General features: G+C 47.8%; 1 protein-coding gene across 12 annotated transcripts in view; it reads left to right on the forward strand.

Annotated features, from left to right (window-relative positions):
• MECR (mitochondrial trans-2-enoyl-CoA reductase) overlaps nt 1-14,696 on the forward strand; it is a 39,582-nt gene that overhangs the window by 1,923 nt on the left and 22,963 nt on the right. For 5 of the 12 annotated variants that reach the window (XR_010118877.1, XR_010118876.1, XM_055261346.2 and 2 more), the window contains exons 2-5: nt 8,360-8,443; nt 9,793-9,843; nt 12,605-12,702; nt 13,157-13,288. Coding sequence is in view for 9 of the 12 variants with exons in the window: in XM_055261346.2 (XP_055117321.1) it covers nt 8,360-8,443; nt 9,793-9,843; nt 12,605-12,702; nt 13,157-13,288 (365 nt within the window). In the remaining 3 variants the exon portion in view is untranslated. Of the gene's footprint in view, nt 1-8,338; nt 8,444-9,792; nt 9,844-12,604; nt 12,703-13,156; nt 13,289-14,696 lie in introns of all 12 variants that reach the window. The other 7 variants (XR_010118878.1, XM_055261348.2, XM_063631504.1 and 4 more) reach the window with 3 other exon arrangements.

A 14,696-nucleotide genomic window follows, 5' to 3' on the forward strand; every position in this document is an offset into this window, starting at 1 on the left:
GTAGGTAATAAAGCATTGTGTCAGGGAAGACATCTCACTAAGGACTGTGTTGTAAGGAACTGGTACAGCTCTGATGAACACTCCTCCATTTCCAGGAATGTACCCCAAATGAGAACCATGTAGTGTCTCTCCCATGGACTTGTAGTTTGTATCTGCTGCAGGACCTGCCACAAAACAGGTGCTCCTAAAATGTTAGTTCAATCTAAGTCTAAATTTCCAAAAAAAAAGTGAACCTTTTATTAAGTTCTGCTGTGGTGATGAGGAAGGCCTGGGAAAGTTCAGCTGAATGCAGTTGCCTTCTAATTGATTCCCTCCTCTTGGAGAGCCAGAGAAGCTGGAACAGACCAGTCTGTTTGCAGATGCCACTTAGGAACAAAAAAAGACAGCTCTATTATGTCCTTCTGTGGAACTTCAGTAATTTCCCTCTAGTTCAAAACATGATACTTCGGCTGGGCGCGGTGGCTCATGCCTGTAATCCCCGCACTTTGGGAGGCTGACATGGGCAGATCATGGTGAAACCCTGTCTCTACTAAAAATACAAAAATTAGCTGGGCATGGTGGTGCACGCCTGTAGTCCCAGCTACTCGGGAGGCTGAGGCAGAATTGCCTGAACCAGGAGGTGGAGGTTGCAGTGAGCCGAGATCGCGCCTTTGAACTTTATCCTTGGTAACGGAGCAAGACTTCCTCTCAAAAAAAAAAAAAAAAGATACTTCCACAAAGCATTATATTCAACTTTGGCTTCACAGCACAGTCACCATTTGTAGTGCTTTTATTTTTTGTATTTGCCCACGTAAAATATCAGACAGCTTTTATGTTTTATGTATATATTTATTTTGAGATGAGATCACACAATGTTGCCTAGGCTGGTCTTGAACTCCTGGGCTCAAAGGATCCTCCCACCTCAGCCTCCTGAGTAGCAGGGATTGCAGATGTGTACCACCACACCCAGCTTGACCTGTAGTGCTTTTAGAAACTACCTTATGTATTTGTAGGCCCCACTCCTGAGGTACTTAGTAGGTCTAGGATGGCTTGGAGCATCTGTTTTTTTCAAAGCTCTCCAGGTGACTCTGCTGCCCAGGCCAGGCTTGAGAACCACTGCCCTGTGGATACAGATTGTCAGACAAGCAGTAATTCTCCCCGTGCTCCAGAAGGGCAGCTTTCCTTTCTGACCCAGATTCAGGCGGCTTTACTTGTTCTCGTATGGACTGAAGCCAGAGACTGGGATTCTCTTTGTAGTCATGTCTTACAAGGTTTAGGGTAACTGTCACAGAAAGAATCAGGTGTCCTTTACACATCCTGGTAACTGGGTGTCTGGGTCAGGTTACACCAGGTAGGGGTCATGGGACTACCTAGAGTCTGAACAGAGCATTCTCAGCACTGGTGTGGTTTGTGATGCTTGCGCTGTGGGCCACACCTCTGCAAGCAGGAGGGAAGGAAGGAGGAACAGCCTGCTCAGGTCTGAGTCCTCAAAAGGAGGCCTCCAGGTTTCTCCCGTTCTCACGTCCCTGTTTTCATTCCTGTTGGCCTCCAAACATTGCAGCTGTTCTCTCCTAAGCCATTTTCCCCTGTTGCTTAGTTTCTTTCCCTTTCTTCCAAAATGGGATTCCCTAAATAAGTATTTGGGCCTTTTTTATTTAAAAGATTAAACTGCGGGTCTAAGTGAAGTAAGACTGTGCGGAAGAATGACAAACATTTGAGAAATTTCAGCGTTCTCCATAGCCACTGACCCTTGTGCAGAGTTCTAGATTCCCTGTCAGATAGTTCCCAGAAACCCAGGGGCCAGGCGCAGTGGCTCACGCCTGTAATCCCAGCACTTTGGGAGGCCGAGGCGGGCAGATCACCGGAGGTCAGGGGTTCGAGACCAGCCTGGCCACATGTCGAAACCCTGTCTCTACTAAAAATACAAAAATTAGCCGGGCGCAGTGGTGCATGCCTGTAATCCTAGCTACTTGGGAGACTGAGGCAGGAGAATCGCTTGAACCCAGGAGGCAGAGGTTGCAGTGAGCTGAGATTGTGCCACTGCACTCCAGCCTCAGCGACAGAGTGAGGCTGTGTCTCAAAAACAAAAAAAAACAAAAAAAATTCCCAGAAACCCTTAGTTCTTCTCTTGCCTTCTTTTTTTCCTGAAAGTCCTCTCAGAACTTTGCCATTCTCTGAATCTTCTGGTGAAAACAGCTTTCATTTGTTGTATACCTGCTGTATAGCAAGCATTGGACTAAATGCCCCCTGTATATTATGGGGTTTTAAAACCACAACAATCCAGTTTGGTTATTATTACTTCCACTTTACAGATAAGGAAATTGAAGCTCAAGTAGATTGAAGGGCACTTAACGGAGATCACACAGCTAGGATACCCCTTCTTTATTAAAAGTCCTTGATATAGACATAGGCCTGAGGAAACAACAGCGGTCACCTCAAATGATTTCTTTAAATAAACTTTTTAGAATATTTTAAATAAAAAATATAGATGGGGTTTCACCATGTTGCCCAAGATGACCTCAAACACCTGAGCTCAAGTGATCCTTCTGCCTCCACCTCCCAAAGTCTCAAATGATTTTTGGGAATGAGATGGACTATAAAATTGGGAAAAAGGTCAGAAGAGAAGGTGAAATTGTAGGTCATTCAGGTAACCCCAAATTTCTATGTTATAGAAAGGGCAGCCCCAACCCTGGGAAAGTTTAGAAATACCATTCTCTATCTCCTCCCCTTTTCAGGATCCCGAGGCTTTTGTAAAACAGCATCCTGATCATCTTGGCTTTCTCACCTGCCTGCTGCTAGTACAACAATGAAACTAAGCTGGAAAGCCCATGGACATATACCCATTCTGTCTTTGTTTTTTGTTGTTTTTTTGGGGTTTTTTTTTTTGTTTTTTTTTTTTTTGAGACAGAATCTGGCTTTGTCCCCCAGGCTGGAGTGCAGTGGCGCGATCTCGGCTCACTGCAACCTCCACCTCCCAGGTTCAAGTGATTCTCCTGCCTCAGCCTCCTGAGTAGCTGGGATTACAGGCACGTGCCACCACACCTGGCTAATTTTTGTATTTTTAGTGGAGATGGGGTTTTGCCATGTTGGCCACGCTGGTGTTGAACTCTTGACCTCAGGTGATACACCTGCCTCAGCCTCCCAAGTGCTGGGATTACAGGTGTGAGCCACTGCACCCAGCCTATCCATTCTGTCTTAAGCCAGATGGACTTTGGAGGAGCAGGTGGTGGGGCCCCAGGCTGTCCATTCTCACTATAGGGCACTGTTTACTCTCAGGAATTTCTTCTTTTTACAGTTAATATAAAGCAAAACTGCAGGTGACTTGATTTTTAAACCCAAATTTTAGTACTTTGGGAAAAAAAATAGCATTTTGGGTTTGGTGCTCTGTTTAGAGCTGTTCATTGTGGTCGTGAATGGAGTGGGAACAGAAGGCGTTGATATAGTACGTTGGCCAGCATGTATTCTTTGAGAGTTTGCTGAGTGCAAGGCACTGAGGGTACAGAGTGGAATCTGTTGTGGTTGTTGCCCTCTGAGCCTCACAGCCTAATCCAGGAGAAAGGCCACCATAGTCCACTGGGGTAAATGCTGTGATGGGATGTGTTCAGAGTGCTGTGGACACCCAGAAGGAGGGTACTTAACCCCCTCGGGTTAGAGTGTTCTCTGAAGAGACAGGGTGTAAACTGAGTGCCCCAGAGATCCAGTGAGCAGTATATGAGGAGAGAATGTGGAGAAATGTCCCAAGCAGAGGAACCCGCATGTGTAAAGACCCCGAGGGAAGAGAAAACATGGTGTGTGTCATCAGTCCGTATTTGTTGACTGCCTACTGCACACTCATGTAATCCTGTGAGAAAGGTGTCTGCTGAAACCAGCTCAGAGGAGACTACCCTTAGATCACAGGGCTCAAGCCTAAGCGGATTCCACATCCTATAACTCACATTACCTTCCATCTGGCCTTCAGACGAGGCTGTGGAGTTTAGGGCCAAGCCCTGCTACCCTGGTTTTCTCATTGTTGCCTCTGAAGGTGAAAGCTGCAGGCACACCCCCCAGGAATCATACAAAAGACTGGAGTTTTCCCTCTGTCCAGAGAGTCCGGGAGGAAAGCTGCCCCTCGGTGCCACTCCAAGTTGCCTCTTGCCCACTCCTAGCAGCCCTCTGGGATGAACTGGCCTTTCCCACCCTGGGTGAGGAGGGAGGGGTCCTCATTTTAGAGAAGGAAAAGCAAAGATGACACAAGGTGAACCTGTGACTTGGGATGTTTCTTGCCTGTGTTCCAGTCCCACCTCTGCCACTAACTATGGCAGTGAGGAAATCACGTTAGTCTCCAATTATCTTCAGTTACTCCTTGATAAAATGAAGAGTGACCCAGGTCAGCAGTGGTAAATACGGGTATGTGTGCTGTCCCCATGCAGACCTTCACAGCCCCTTTCTGTAGACCTCAAAACCTACACTCGTCTTTATCACATTCTCCCCAGACAACGCTCTTCCTGCCAAGACAAGATGGGCCCTCAACATCCTTCTCAGCATAACACTGCAGCCATGGAAATTATCATGAGACGTGAATCCTCTTTGCTCCAATTGTCCGGCTCTGACAATTCTATGGAAGTAACACAGGCGCTGACTGCCTGCTCACCAGTGGTTGTTCCCGCAGCCTCCAGGGAGCAATGATTTGGTTTGAAATCTGGGATCCTGGGCACAAGATGTTACCAAGGACCCCTCCTTGGCCCTTGGCTGGTTACACAGTCAATAGCCCTCCCAGCTTCCAGCCAGACAGGAGCTGCATGGTTGTGTTTTTACCTGGCAAAGAGATCCAAGCAGCTTGCAGGCAGGGACCGTGCCCCCGAGAGTTGGTCCTCAGCAAGCTGAGTGACAGATTCTGCAGCTCCCTTGTAGTGGAGTTTACCTGGTGTCAGCAGATGTGGAATATCACGGGGCCCGCAGACTTTCTGGTCCTCTTAGTTTAGGGAAAGTAGGAGATTGAGAAGGTTTCTTTGCCAGCTGGGTAGAAACTTCCAGAAGTTGCCCTAAGTCTCTGATTCCTTAAGTTCAAAACTGAAGGCTCCTGTGCTAAAGAGCCAAAAAATGAGTCCTGAGTGGAGTCCTGGGAGCCGTAAGAGGCACAGGGAGGGTGTGGTTGTGTCCAGCACGCCAAACCACCCGGAACAAAGGAGCTTTGCTCAGGGAAAGGAGCTCTCCCGAGAGCCCAGGACTCCCTTCGTTCCCTGGGAGCCAGCCCCTTACAAGCTGTGAGCTGAGGAACTTCGTTCCTTCACAACTGCCTAGTTGTGCCCTGCTTATTAAGTATTAGTCAAATCCCAGAACAATGTACCTAGCACACCAGGCATCACTGAATCACAGAGGGCAGCTTGGTGACCGGGGGACTGCAGACAGACTGGGGAGGACCACATGAGAGTCAGTTACATTCACCCAGTGCCCGGTGATGACATAAACATTCTTGGTTCTGTACTAAGTAGACGAGAAAGTCTCTGGCCAGCGACAATTTCTCCCTACCTGTTCTTCCTGCTCAAAATGGTATTGACCGTTTGATGTGATTGAGTAAAAGATGAAAGATAAGTACAAATGATTGCTAATTAAATGTGGAACGCAGGAAAGATATCTCAGCAGAGCTAGCTAATGCCCACCTTACACAGCAAGTATAACTGCCAGTCCCCAGGGTACTGGCCTCTTTTCCCCCCTCTCAAAAGGCTCTTTCTTCTGCCTGCTTTTGTCTCCCTTGTACTTCATATGGCATCACAGGTGTAGAGCCTTGGCCTCAAAGGAGCCATTGTGACCTTATCCAGGCTGGGATCTGTTGACTGAGGACAGTGGCATCCCCTTGAGTTGCATGGCGCCATTACACTCACAGAGGGAGGACATGAACGGTATGGGGGAAGCAATTTGAGATCTAGCCGGGCTGGGTTGGGTGCCTCATTTGTACTCCGAAACATAGCCACTGTTTCCTTTGGTGAGTTTTTGTTTTTTTTTTTTTTAAAGAACGGGGAAGAAATTGCTGTCATTACACTAGAGGTTTAACTCTTGGAATTCAGACTTGGTCCCTGTTTTCCCTCCTGTCTCAGCAGAATGGTATCCTTGTCGATGTGGTTAGCACTGTCTGCAGGAACAGCAGTGTGTGTGATGTTGATGGCATTCCCTGGGGCAGGCCAAGGCTGGCCTCCCTGGTGAGAGGCAGCCGGACCCCCCACCCCTAGGCTTGCAGCAAGTGTGGGGCCAGCCCCCACCACCATCCACCTGTGTTTGCAGCTTCAACTTAACTTCCCATCTCCTAAACCCTCACCCCTGCGTGGCCCTCTTCACTCTCCTTCCCTCCCACTTCGGTGAATCTCAAATGGCAGAGCTGCTGGGCTTCCCAAAAGACAAAGAAGAGAACGAAGGGCCCAGAGCATCGTTTCTCAAGCTGCTGTTTGGGGCAGGCTGTGCTGTGAAAATACTGTAGTGTTCCCAGCCCGCGTTAAATCGGGAAAGCTCTGGATGACACAGGCCACATGGGTTTCTTTATTCCAGGACTTCTCAGAGCCTTTATGACTAACATGTAGTCAGAATCTTAGAAAAGGGGCTTAGTAGGCAGCATTTCCCAAACTAATTGGATCGCAGGAAATACCTAACAGCCAGGCGCGGTGGCTCACACCTGTAATCCCAGCATTTCGGGAGGCCCAGGCAGGTGGATCAGGAGGTCAGGAGTTTGAGACCAGCCTGACTAACATGGTAAAACCTTGTCTCTACTAAAAATACAAAAAAAATTAGCCGGGCGCGGTGGCACGTACCTGTAATCCCAGCTACTCAGGAGGCTGAGGCAGGAGAATTCCTTGAACCCGGGACGCAGAGCTTGCAGTGAGCCGAGATTGTGCCACAGCACTCCAGCCTGGGCGACAAAGCAAGACTCTGTCTCAAAAAAAAGAAAAGAAATACCTAACAGTATCTCCAAGAAAAATTCAGCACACACAGTGTAGTGAATGCTGGTGTCGGGTTCAACAGCCTGCATTTTGGAGTCTAGCTTAAGATCAAGACTCTTCAGCCAGGCGCGGTGGCTCACGCCTGTAATCCCAGCACTGTGGGAGGCCGAGGCGGGCGGATCACGAGGTCAGGAGATCGAGACCACAGTGAAACCCCGTCTCTACTAAAAATACAAAAAAATTAGCCGGGTGTAATGGCGGGCGCCTGTAGTCCCAGCTACTCGGAGAGGCTGAGGCAGGAGAATGGCGTGAACCCCGGAGGCGGAGCTTGCAGTGAGCCCACTGCACTCCAGCCTGGGCGACAGAGCAAGACTCTGTCTCAAAAAAAAAAAAAAGATCAAGACTCTTGAGCAAATTATTTCTCTGAGCCTCAGTTTCCTTTCCTTTAAATTTGGGTGATGCCACCCTCCACATAGGCATTTTGAGGACTGAACGGCAGTCAGTCCTCATGTATATAAAATGTTAAGCATACTTGGAGCTCAGTAAGCCATCGACATAAGTTGTCATTTCATTGTTCAGTGAAATCACCCAGAATAAGTTTTTCAACTCTCCTAGACTCCACCCACCCAGCCAACTCACAGTTCTGTATGTCTAGCCCTGAGCACTCTGCTCTGTATCCATACTGCAGGTCACCTGTGTCCCCTCTACAAATCTACTCTTCCTTCCTCCCTAGCTCAGCATTCAGTTGTCCAAGCCAAAGGCCTGGGAGCCATCAAAGACTTCTCTTCCCTCCCGCCACATGGAACTGGTCACCAAGTGACATTAGTGTCGCTTATTTAAGAGATTTTATGTTATTGAATTCTTCTGTCGATTCTCGTGGCTCTTATGCAGATTACACCTGTTGCCTGGTCTACTCCTCGGTCAGATTCTTTGTCATTCCCTCTGGCAGGAAAACCTTTTGTCTTTTCTCCATCCGCCCTGTAAATGCCTATTTATCCTTCAAACTATGGTATGCTTTCTTCCAAAGACCCTTTTCTAACCTTCTGTTTTCTTCCTCCCACCAGGCTAGACACTGTCAGCCAACCTCAGCACCACAAGCCTCCCTCTCTTATAGTCCTCCTCCCAGTGTTTCCACAGATGGGTTCCCAGTCCATCAAGGCCCTGAGAAGGGGATTTTTTTTTCCCCGAGACAGGGTCTCCTGTTGCCCAGGCTAGAGTGCAGTGGCCATTCACAGGTGTGACAGTGGTACACAATAGCCTTGAACTCCTGAGCACAAGCAACTCTCCTTCCTCAGCCTCCCAGGTGGCTGGGACAACAGGTGCATGCTACCATGCCCACCTTTATTCATCACGAAACCCCTTGGCACAGTATCTGGTACTTCGACTGTCCGTAAATATTTGTTTAATTACGTTTACTTGAATTTTCCAAAAAGTTGCTGTCTTCCTCTCAGTGACTCAGTGGTTCTTTTCAGAGGTATAACCAGGCAATGGTTTCAGAGGTTTCCTTGGATATTCCTACAACGGGTAACAGCTGCCGTTTCTTCAGCATCTACTGTGTAGGTACTTCCATAAATGCTTTACATACATTAACTCATGTAATCCTGTGAACTGAGTTCTCGTGTTATTTTACAGAGGAATATTCTGAGGTTTATCTAGCTGATAAATGACCAAGGTAGGATTCAAACCCGGGGCTGCCTGCTTCACTCCATATCCGTGCTCTACCCATCATCTATGAACTGAGATCTACCTGTATTCTCATCTTGACCACAGTCATCTAGATTTTTAAGAAGTGCAGTCTCACTGCACATGTGATATGGATTCCTAGACTGAATGCTCTTAAGGATAATCTCCATCTTTATGTGAGCCCATCTTGCAGGACTATTTTCCTAAACAGCCTAGAACGAGGAAGAGCAAGTTCAAATAGCTAAGTCCCTTTGGTTTGGGCCCCGCGTCTGATTTCCTAAATGACTGACACTGTTTTTTCTTTTGAGATGGAGTCCCACTTTGTCGCCCAGGTTGGAGTACAGTGGCATGATCTCCACTTGTTGCAACCTCCGCCTCCCAGGTTCAAGCAGTTCTCCTGCCTCAGCCTCCCAAATAGCTGGAACTACAGGAGCACACCACCACACCCGGCTAATTTTTGTATTTTTTTTTTTTTTTTTTTTTTAGTAGAGACAGGGTTTTGCCATGTTGGTCAGGCTGATCTCCAACTCCTGACCTCAATTGATCCACCCACCTCGGCCTCCCAAAGTGCTGGGATTACAGGCGTGAGCCACCGTGCCTGGCCATGACTGGCACTTATGCCACATTTTCTCACTAGTGAGAAAAGTTCGATCCCAGACGTTTGCTCAACAGTGAGTTAAGACTAAAAGTTCTTTGCCCTCTGGGAGCTAAAAGTCTAACAAGGAGACAGCACATATACACACATTTTGACTGCAAAACTAGGTGATAAGTAAAAAGAGCCCTGAACTCAGAGTCTGAAAGACCTGAATCCAGGTCTAAATTTGTATCTGCAGTTCCAAAATCCTGAAAGTTCTGGAAACTGACAGTTTTTTTCTGTAACTCATTTGAAGGAAACCTGATCTAGCATGAGGTTTTTATGTGGTCTTTATTCGTCCCACTTAGCCTGAGTATTCCTACATTTTGCTTTAGAAACATTCACGTGTGTGATCACAGGGTGCTGCAACAGCCCCCAGTGGGTATGTGGATAATACGCGGCCCTAACAGTTGTGGAAAAGGGATCGTGAACCTATGTCTTGTCCTCATCAATTGACAAAAATGTATGAAATGGCTTCACAAACTAAACATTAGTAAACTCATATGAGATAGTCTTAAATAGCATGATGTATAATTCTGTACAGTGGGAACACCAAGCAAGTGATTTTTTTTTTTCTGTACTAGGAAGAGGGTCGAAAGATGTCTTAAGGGGAGTAAACTTTGAACTGGGCCTTGAAGGGTGAGTTGAATTCCTCACTTCATAGAGAAGCTGTGGAAGAAACATTCTGGGCTGTAGGAAGAACATATAGAAAATGTGCAGAAAAGATGTGTTTAAACAGCTTGAACACATGGATTTTGTCAGCTCACAGAAAACCTCTGATGATCTGTGAAAATGCAGGAGAGAAGCACTGTGGACAATATAAAGGGGCAGCTAGTCCAAAATCCATTTGCTTTGGGCAGGATTTTTCTTTCAAATACAGACTTAATACACACATTGGGAGTCAAACATCACTATCTGGGCTGATGCCTCCTTGCCTGGTGCCCACCTGTTAGCGCTCCCTCCATCTCCCCGTAAGGCAACTGCAGCGGGTCCAGCCTGTGCTCATTTCACTGCCCTCTGCTTGGTGTGGGGTCAGCCCCTTACCTGCTGGCTTCTCTAGATCACACTGCCAGGTTCAAATCAGGTCAGCCACTTGCTACTTTGTAGTGGCCACGAGCAAGTTGTTTACCTCTTAGAGCCTTTGTTCCTCAGCTGCAAAAGCAGAACAGTAGTATGAGAGCTATTGTAATAGGAAAGCTGGCAGGTAAAGCACTTAGCAGTGTGCCTGACTGGTAAGCACTGAATAAACAGTAGTTATTACTATGACAAGGACTCCCCGTCCTCCAGCTACGTGTAAATATATTCCTTAATTGAGTAGCTGGGACTAAGGCACGCACCACCACACCTGGATAATTTTTGTATTTTTAGTAGAGATGGGGTTTCACTAGGTTGACCAGGCTGGTCTTGACCTCCTGACCTCGTGATCCATCCACCTCAGCCTCCCAAAGTGCCGGGATTACAGGCGTGAGCCACCGCGCCTAGCTATTATAAAACATTTCTTGATAAATCACACTTTTACCACAAGATCAAGCCTCCAGTATAATTAAAAGGTCAGATTTCTGTAGGAAGTAGGTGGAATTAACATCAGCTTAGTTTGGTGATACTGTTGCCTAATGCTAAGAACCTCTTGTTGGCAGTTATATGTGTCTTGGGTAAGTAAAAATGAATTATTACTTAATAAATGCATTTGGGCAGAGGGAAGCATTGCAAACATGAAATCTTAGGGGTGTGGAGAAAGAAAGAAAGTCACTGGTGATTAAAAAGTCACAGGCCCCATGTCTAGTACACTGACCAGTACTATCTGGTTGGCAGAGCTCCTTTTTTAAAAAGCTTTTGGGAAATAACAAAAGTAACACATGCACATTGCCACTTGGCCTCCCTCAAAAGCCTTCTTGCAGGTTTTGCCCATTAAGCGAAGTGTCAATGGGATAAAGATGTTGCTACCACGGTGTCCAAGACCCACCATGAGCAGAGGGACTTACCACTGACTTAACATGGAAGAGGCTCACAGGGGGTCAGGTCCAAACCACCACTGCAGCTCTGTTTTACAGATGGAGAAACAGAAGCCTAGAGCAGAGAAGAAACTCGCCCATGGTGACCTAGGCATCCTGCGGTGGAGCTTTACACCCAGGACCCTCAGCCCCCTACCCAGGGTCCTTTCTGCCAGACAAGAATCCTCCTCCAGAAAGGACGTCACTCAGAGTGAATCACGGCCACCCAGGGAGTTCTTTGTGAACTACATAGGCCATCTCCCCATTACTCCCACACTCTGCAACTAACAGAAATATCTCCTCTCCCCGGTATATGTTAGGACCAAGAATAAAATCAGACAGGTGGAGGACATGTCAGCTAGCCTGGGATTTCCCAGATATGCCTGTTGGTAAGAACTACTGGGGGTGCCGTCATCTGGAGATTCTGGCTGAGATCGGAGGTGGGCCTGATAATTTATATCCATGAGCATACTAGGTAATTCTTACAACCAAGCGAGTTTTGGGAAACACAGGGCTCATCTAGGCCAGCAGAGGTTTCCTGTCCCAGAGTGGGCAGTGAGGTTGAAAGGCCGGGCGCAGTGGCTCACGCCTGTAATCCCAGCACTTTAGGAGGCCGAGGCAGGCGGATCACGAGGTCAGGAGTTCAAGACCAGCCTGGCCAACATAGCGAAACCCCGTCTCTACTAAAAAAAAAAAAAAAAAATTAGCTGGGCGTGGTGGTAGGCACCTGTAGTCCCAGCTACTCAGGAGGCTGAGGCAGGAGAATCGCTTGAACCTGGGAGGCGGAGGTTGCCGTCAGCCAAGATTGTGCCACTGCACTCCAGCCTGGGCGACACAGTGAGACTCTGTCTTAAAAAAAAACAAAACACTGTGGATTTTCGACTTGCAGTTAATGAGAGTCAACCTGTATCCTATGTTGATTTTTTTTTTTTTTTTTTTTTTTTTTTTGAGACAAAGTCTTGCTTTCTCACCCAGGCTGGATGGCACAATATCGGCTCACTACAACCTCTGCCTCCCACTTTCAAGCAATTCTTCTGCCTCAGCCACCCAAGTAGCTGGGATTACAGGTGCCCACCACCACGCCCAGCTAATTTTTGTATTTTAGTAGAGACAGGTTTTTGCCATGTTGGCCAGGCTGGTCTTGAACTCCTGACCTCAGGTGATCTGCCTGTCTTGGCCTTCCGAAGTGCTGGGATTACAGGCGTGAGCCACCACGCCCAGCCTCCTTTTTATAACAGAACCGTATTATGGTACCTCTTATAGTACCTCTCTTTTATAACAGAACCGTAATTCCTGGGCACACATGGCAGCTCAGAAATGTTGCCTGACCTACTTTGGGGAGATGATTTGAGTGAAACACCCAATCTAGCCTGGATGATATGAACATCTCCGTTTGGCTTTGTGCTTAGACTCAAGAACCTGGACCGAGCTGCTGTGGGAGGATCAGATGTCCGTGTGAAGATGCTGGCGGCCCCTATCAATCCATCTGACATAAATATGATCCAAGGTAACCTTGGTTTCTGTGGCTTATGTTAATTGGCTTTTTTGTTCAGCTGCCACCTCGTTTTCATTCCTCCTCAGGTGTGGGTGTGAAATGCCTGTGATTAGCAGCAGCTGTTCTCCAGATGAGCCGCCTGCAGGCTGTGTCAGCCTTGTCTGGCCTCCCTTTTCTGGAATGTGAGGCTTTTTGAGAAGAAGATTGCAGTGGGGAGTAAACTAAGCATTGTGAAGTGCCTGCGACATGCTGGTTTCGTTTCATATGTTATCTGATCTTCATAATAACCATGAACGCTAAAGAATATTGTCCCCCTATACAGACAAGCAAGCTAAGGCTCAGAGGTTGGTTAGGCAGACAGTCCAAAGCAGAGCCCAGATCAGGCCTAGGATGGCGTGGACTCAAGTCCATGCCCTTTCACTGCCCAAACGTCACTGGTTGACCCTTCAATGCTCTTCTCCCTCAGGAAACTACGGCCTCCTTCCCGAACTGCCTGCTGTTGGAGGGAACGAAGGTGTTGCACAGGTGGTAGCGGTGGGCAGCAATGTGACCAGGCTGAAGCCGGGAGACTGGGTGATTCCAGCAAATGCTGGTTTGGGTGAGTTTCTCCAGGTGTCAGCTGCCTATTCGTTCTTCCAGATCCTATTTCACCCACTCTGTCGACATGCACTGATTGGCTCAGTGTACCTGGGTAATGCAGGGTTTATTTATTTATTTATTTATTTATTTTGAGATGAAGTTTTGCTCTTATTGCCCAGGCTGGAGTGCAATGGCGTGATCTCGGCTCACCACAACCTCCGCCTCCCCGGTTCAAGTGATTCTTCTGCCTCAGCCTCCCAAGTAGCTGGGATTACAGGTGCCCACCACCACACCCAGCTAATTTTTGTATTTTTAGTAGAGATGGGGTTTCACCATGTTAGCCAGGCTGGGTCTCAAACTTCTGACCTCAGGGATCCGCCTGCCTCGGCCTCCCAAAATGCTGGGACTACAGGTGTGAGCCACCACGCTTGGCCTTGTTTTGTTTTTTTTGAGACAGAGTCTCACTTTGTCACCTATGCTGGAGTGCAGTGGCACGATCTCGGCTCACTGCAACCTCCACCTGCCAGGTTCAAGCGATTCTCTTGCCTCAGCGTCCCGAGTAGCTGCGATTACAGGTGCACACCACTATGCCTGATAAATTTTTGTATTTTTAGTGGAGAGGGGTTTTTTTTTTTTTTTTTTTGAGATGGAGTCTCGCTCTGTCACCCAGGCTGGAGTGCAGTGGCGCAATCTCGGCTCACTGCAAGCTCCGCCTCCCGGGTTCACGCCATTCTCCTGCCTCAGCCTCTCCGAGTAGCTGGGACTACAGGCGCCCGCCACCTCGCCCGGCTAATTTTTTGTATTTTTAGTAGAGACAGGGTTTCACCGTGGTCTCAATCTCCTGACCTCGTGATCCACCTGCCTCGGCCTCCCAAAGTGCTGGGATTACAAGCATGAGCCACCGCGCCCGGCCTGAGAGGGGGTTTTATCATGTAGACCAGGCTGGTCTCGAACTCCTGACCTCAAGTGACCTACCACCTCAGCCACCCAAAGTGCTGGGATTACAGGCGTGAGCCACTGTGCCCAGCCTGAATTTTGTTTATACATGGAGATGAGCCAAAAGTCATTTCATATGGAGGACATAAAATGAGGAAAGACACAAAGGTGAGTTTGGGAAATGGTGGAAAATCCATCGTAGCCTCAGGAGAGGGTTTGCGTATGAGAGAAGATTGCACAAGTGAGAAAGAAGGCCAAAAAGGCAGGTTCAATCACATGAGCCCAGGAGTTCCAGGCTACAGTGAGCTATGATCGCACCATTGCACTCCAGCCTGGGCAACAGAGTGAGACCCTGTCTCTATTTTTATAAATAAAGGTAGCTTGGGTCCACATGGGGTAAGGCCCTGCCCAAGCCAAGCTAATGAGTAGGGTTTTCTTTGATATAAGGAGTCATAGGTGAGTTTTGTTTTTTAGCACTTAACAGTTTTCAA

This window comes from Symphalangus syndactylus, chromosome 22, assembly GCF_028878055.3.
Source record: "Symphalangus syndactylus isolate Jambi chromosome 22, NHGRI_mSymSyn1-v2.1_pri, whole genome shotgun sequence".
In the NCBI taxonomy this organism is placed as follows: domain Eukaryota; kingdom Metazoa; phylum Chordata; class Mammalia; order Primates; family Hylobatidae; genus Symphalangus; species Symphalangus syndactylus.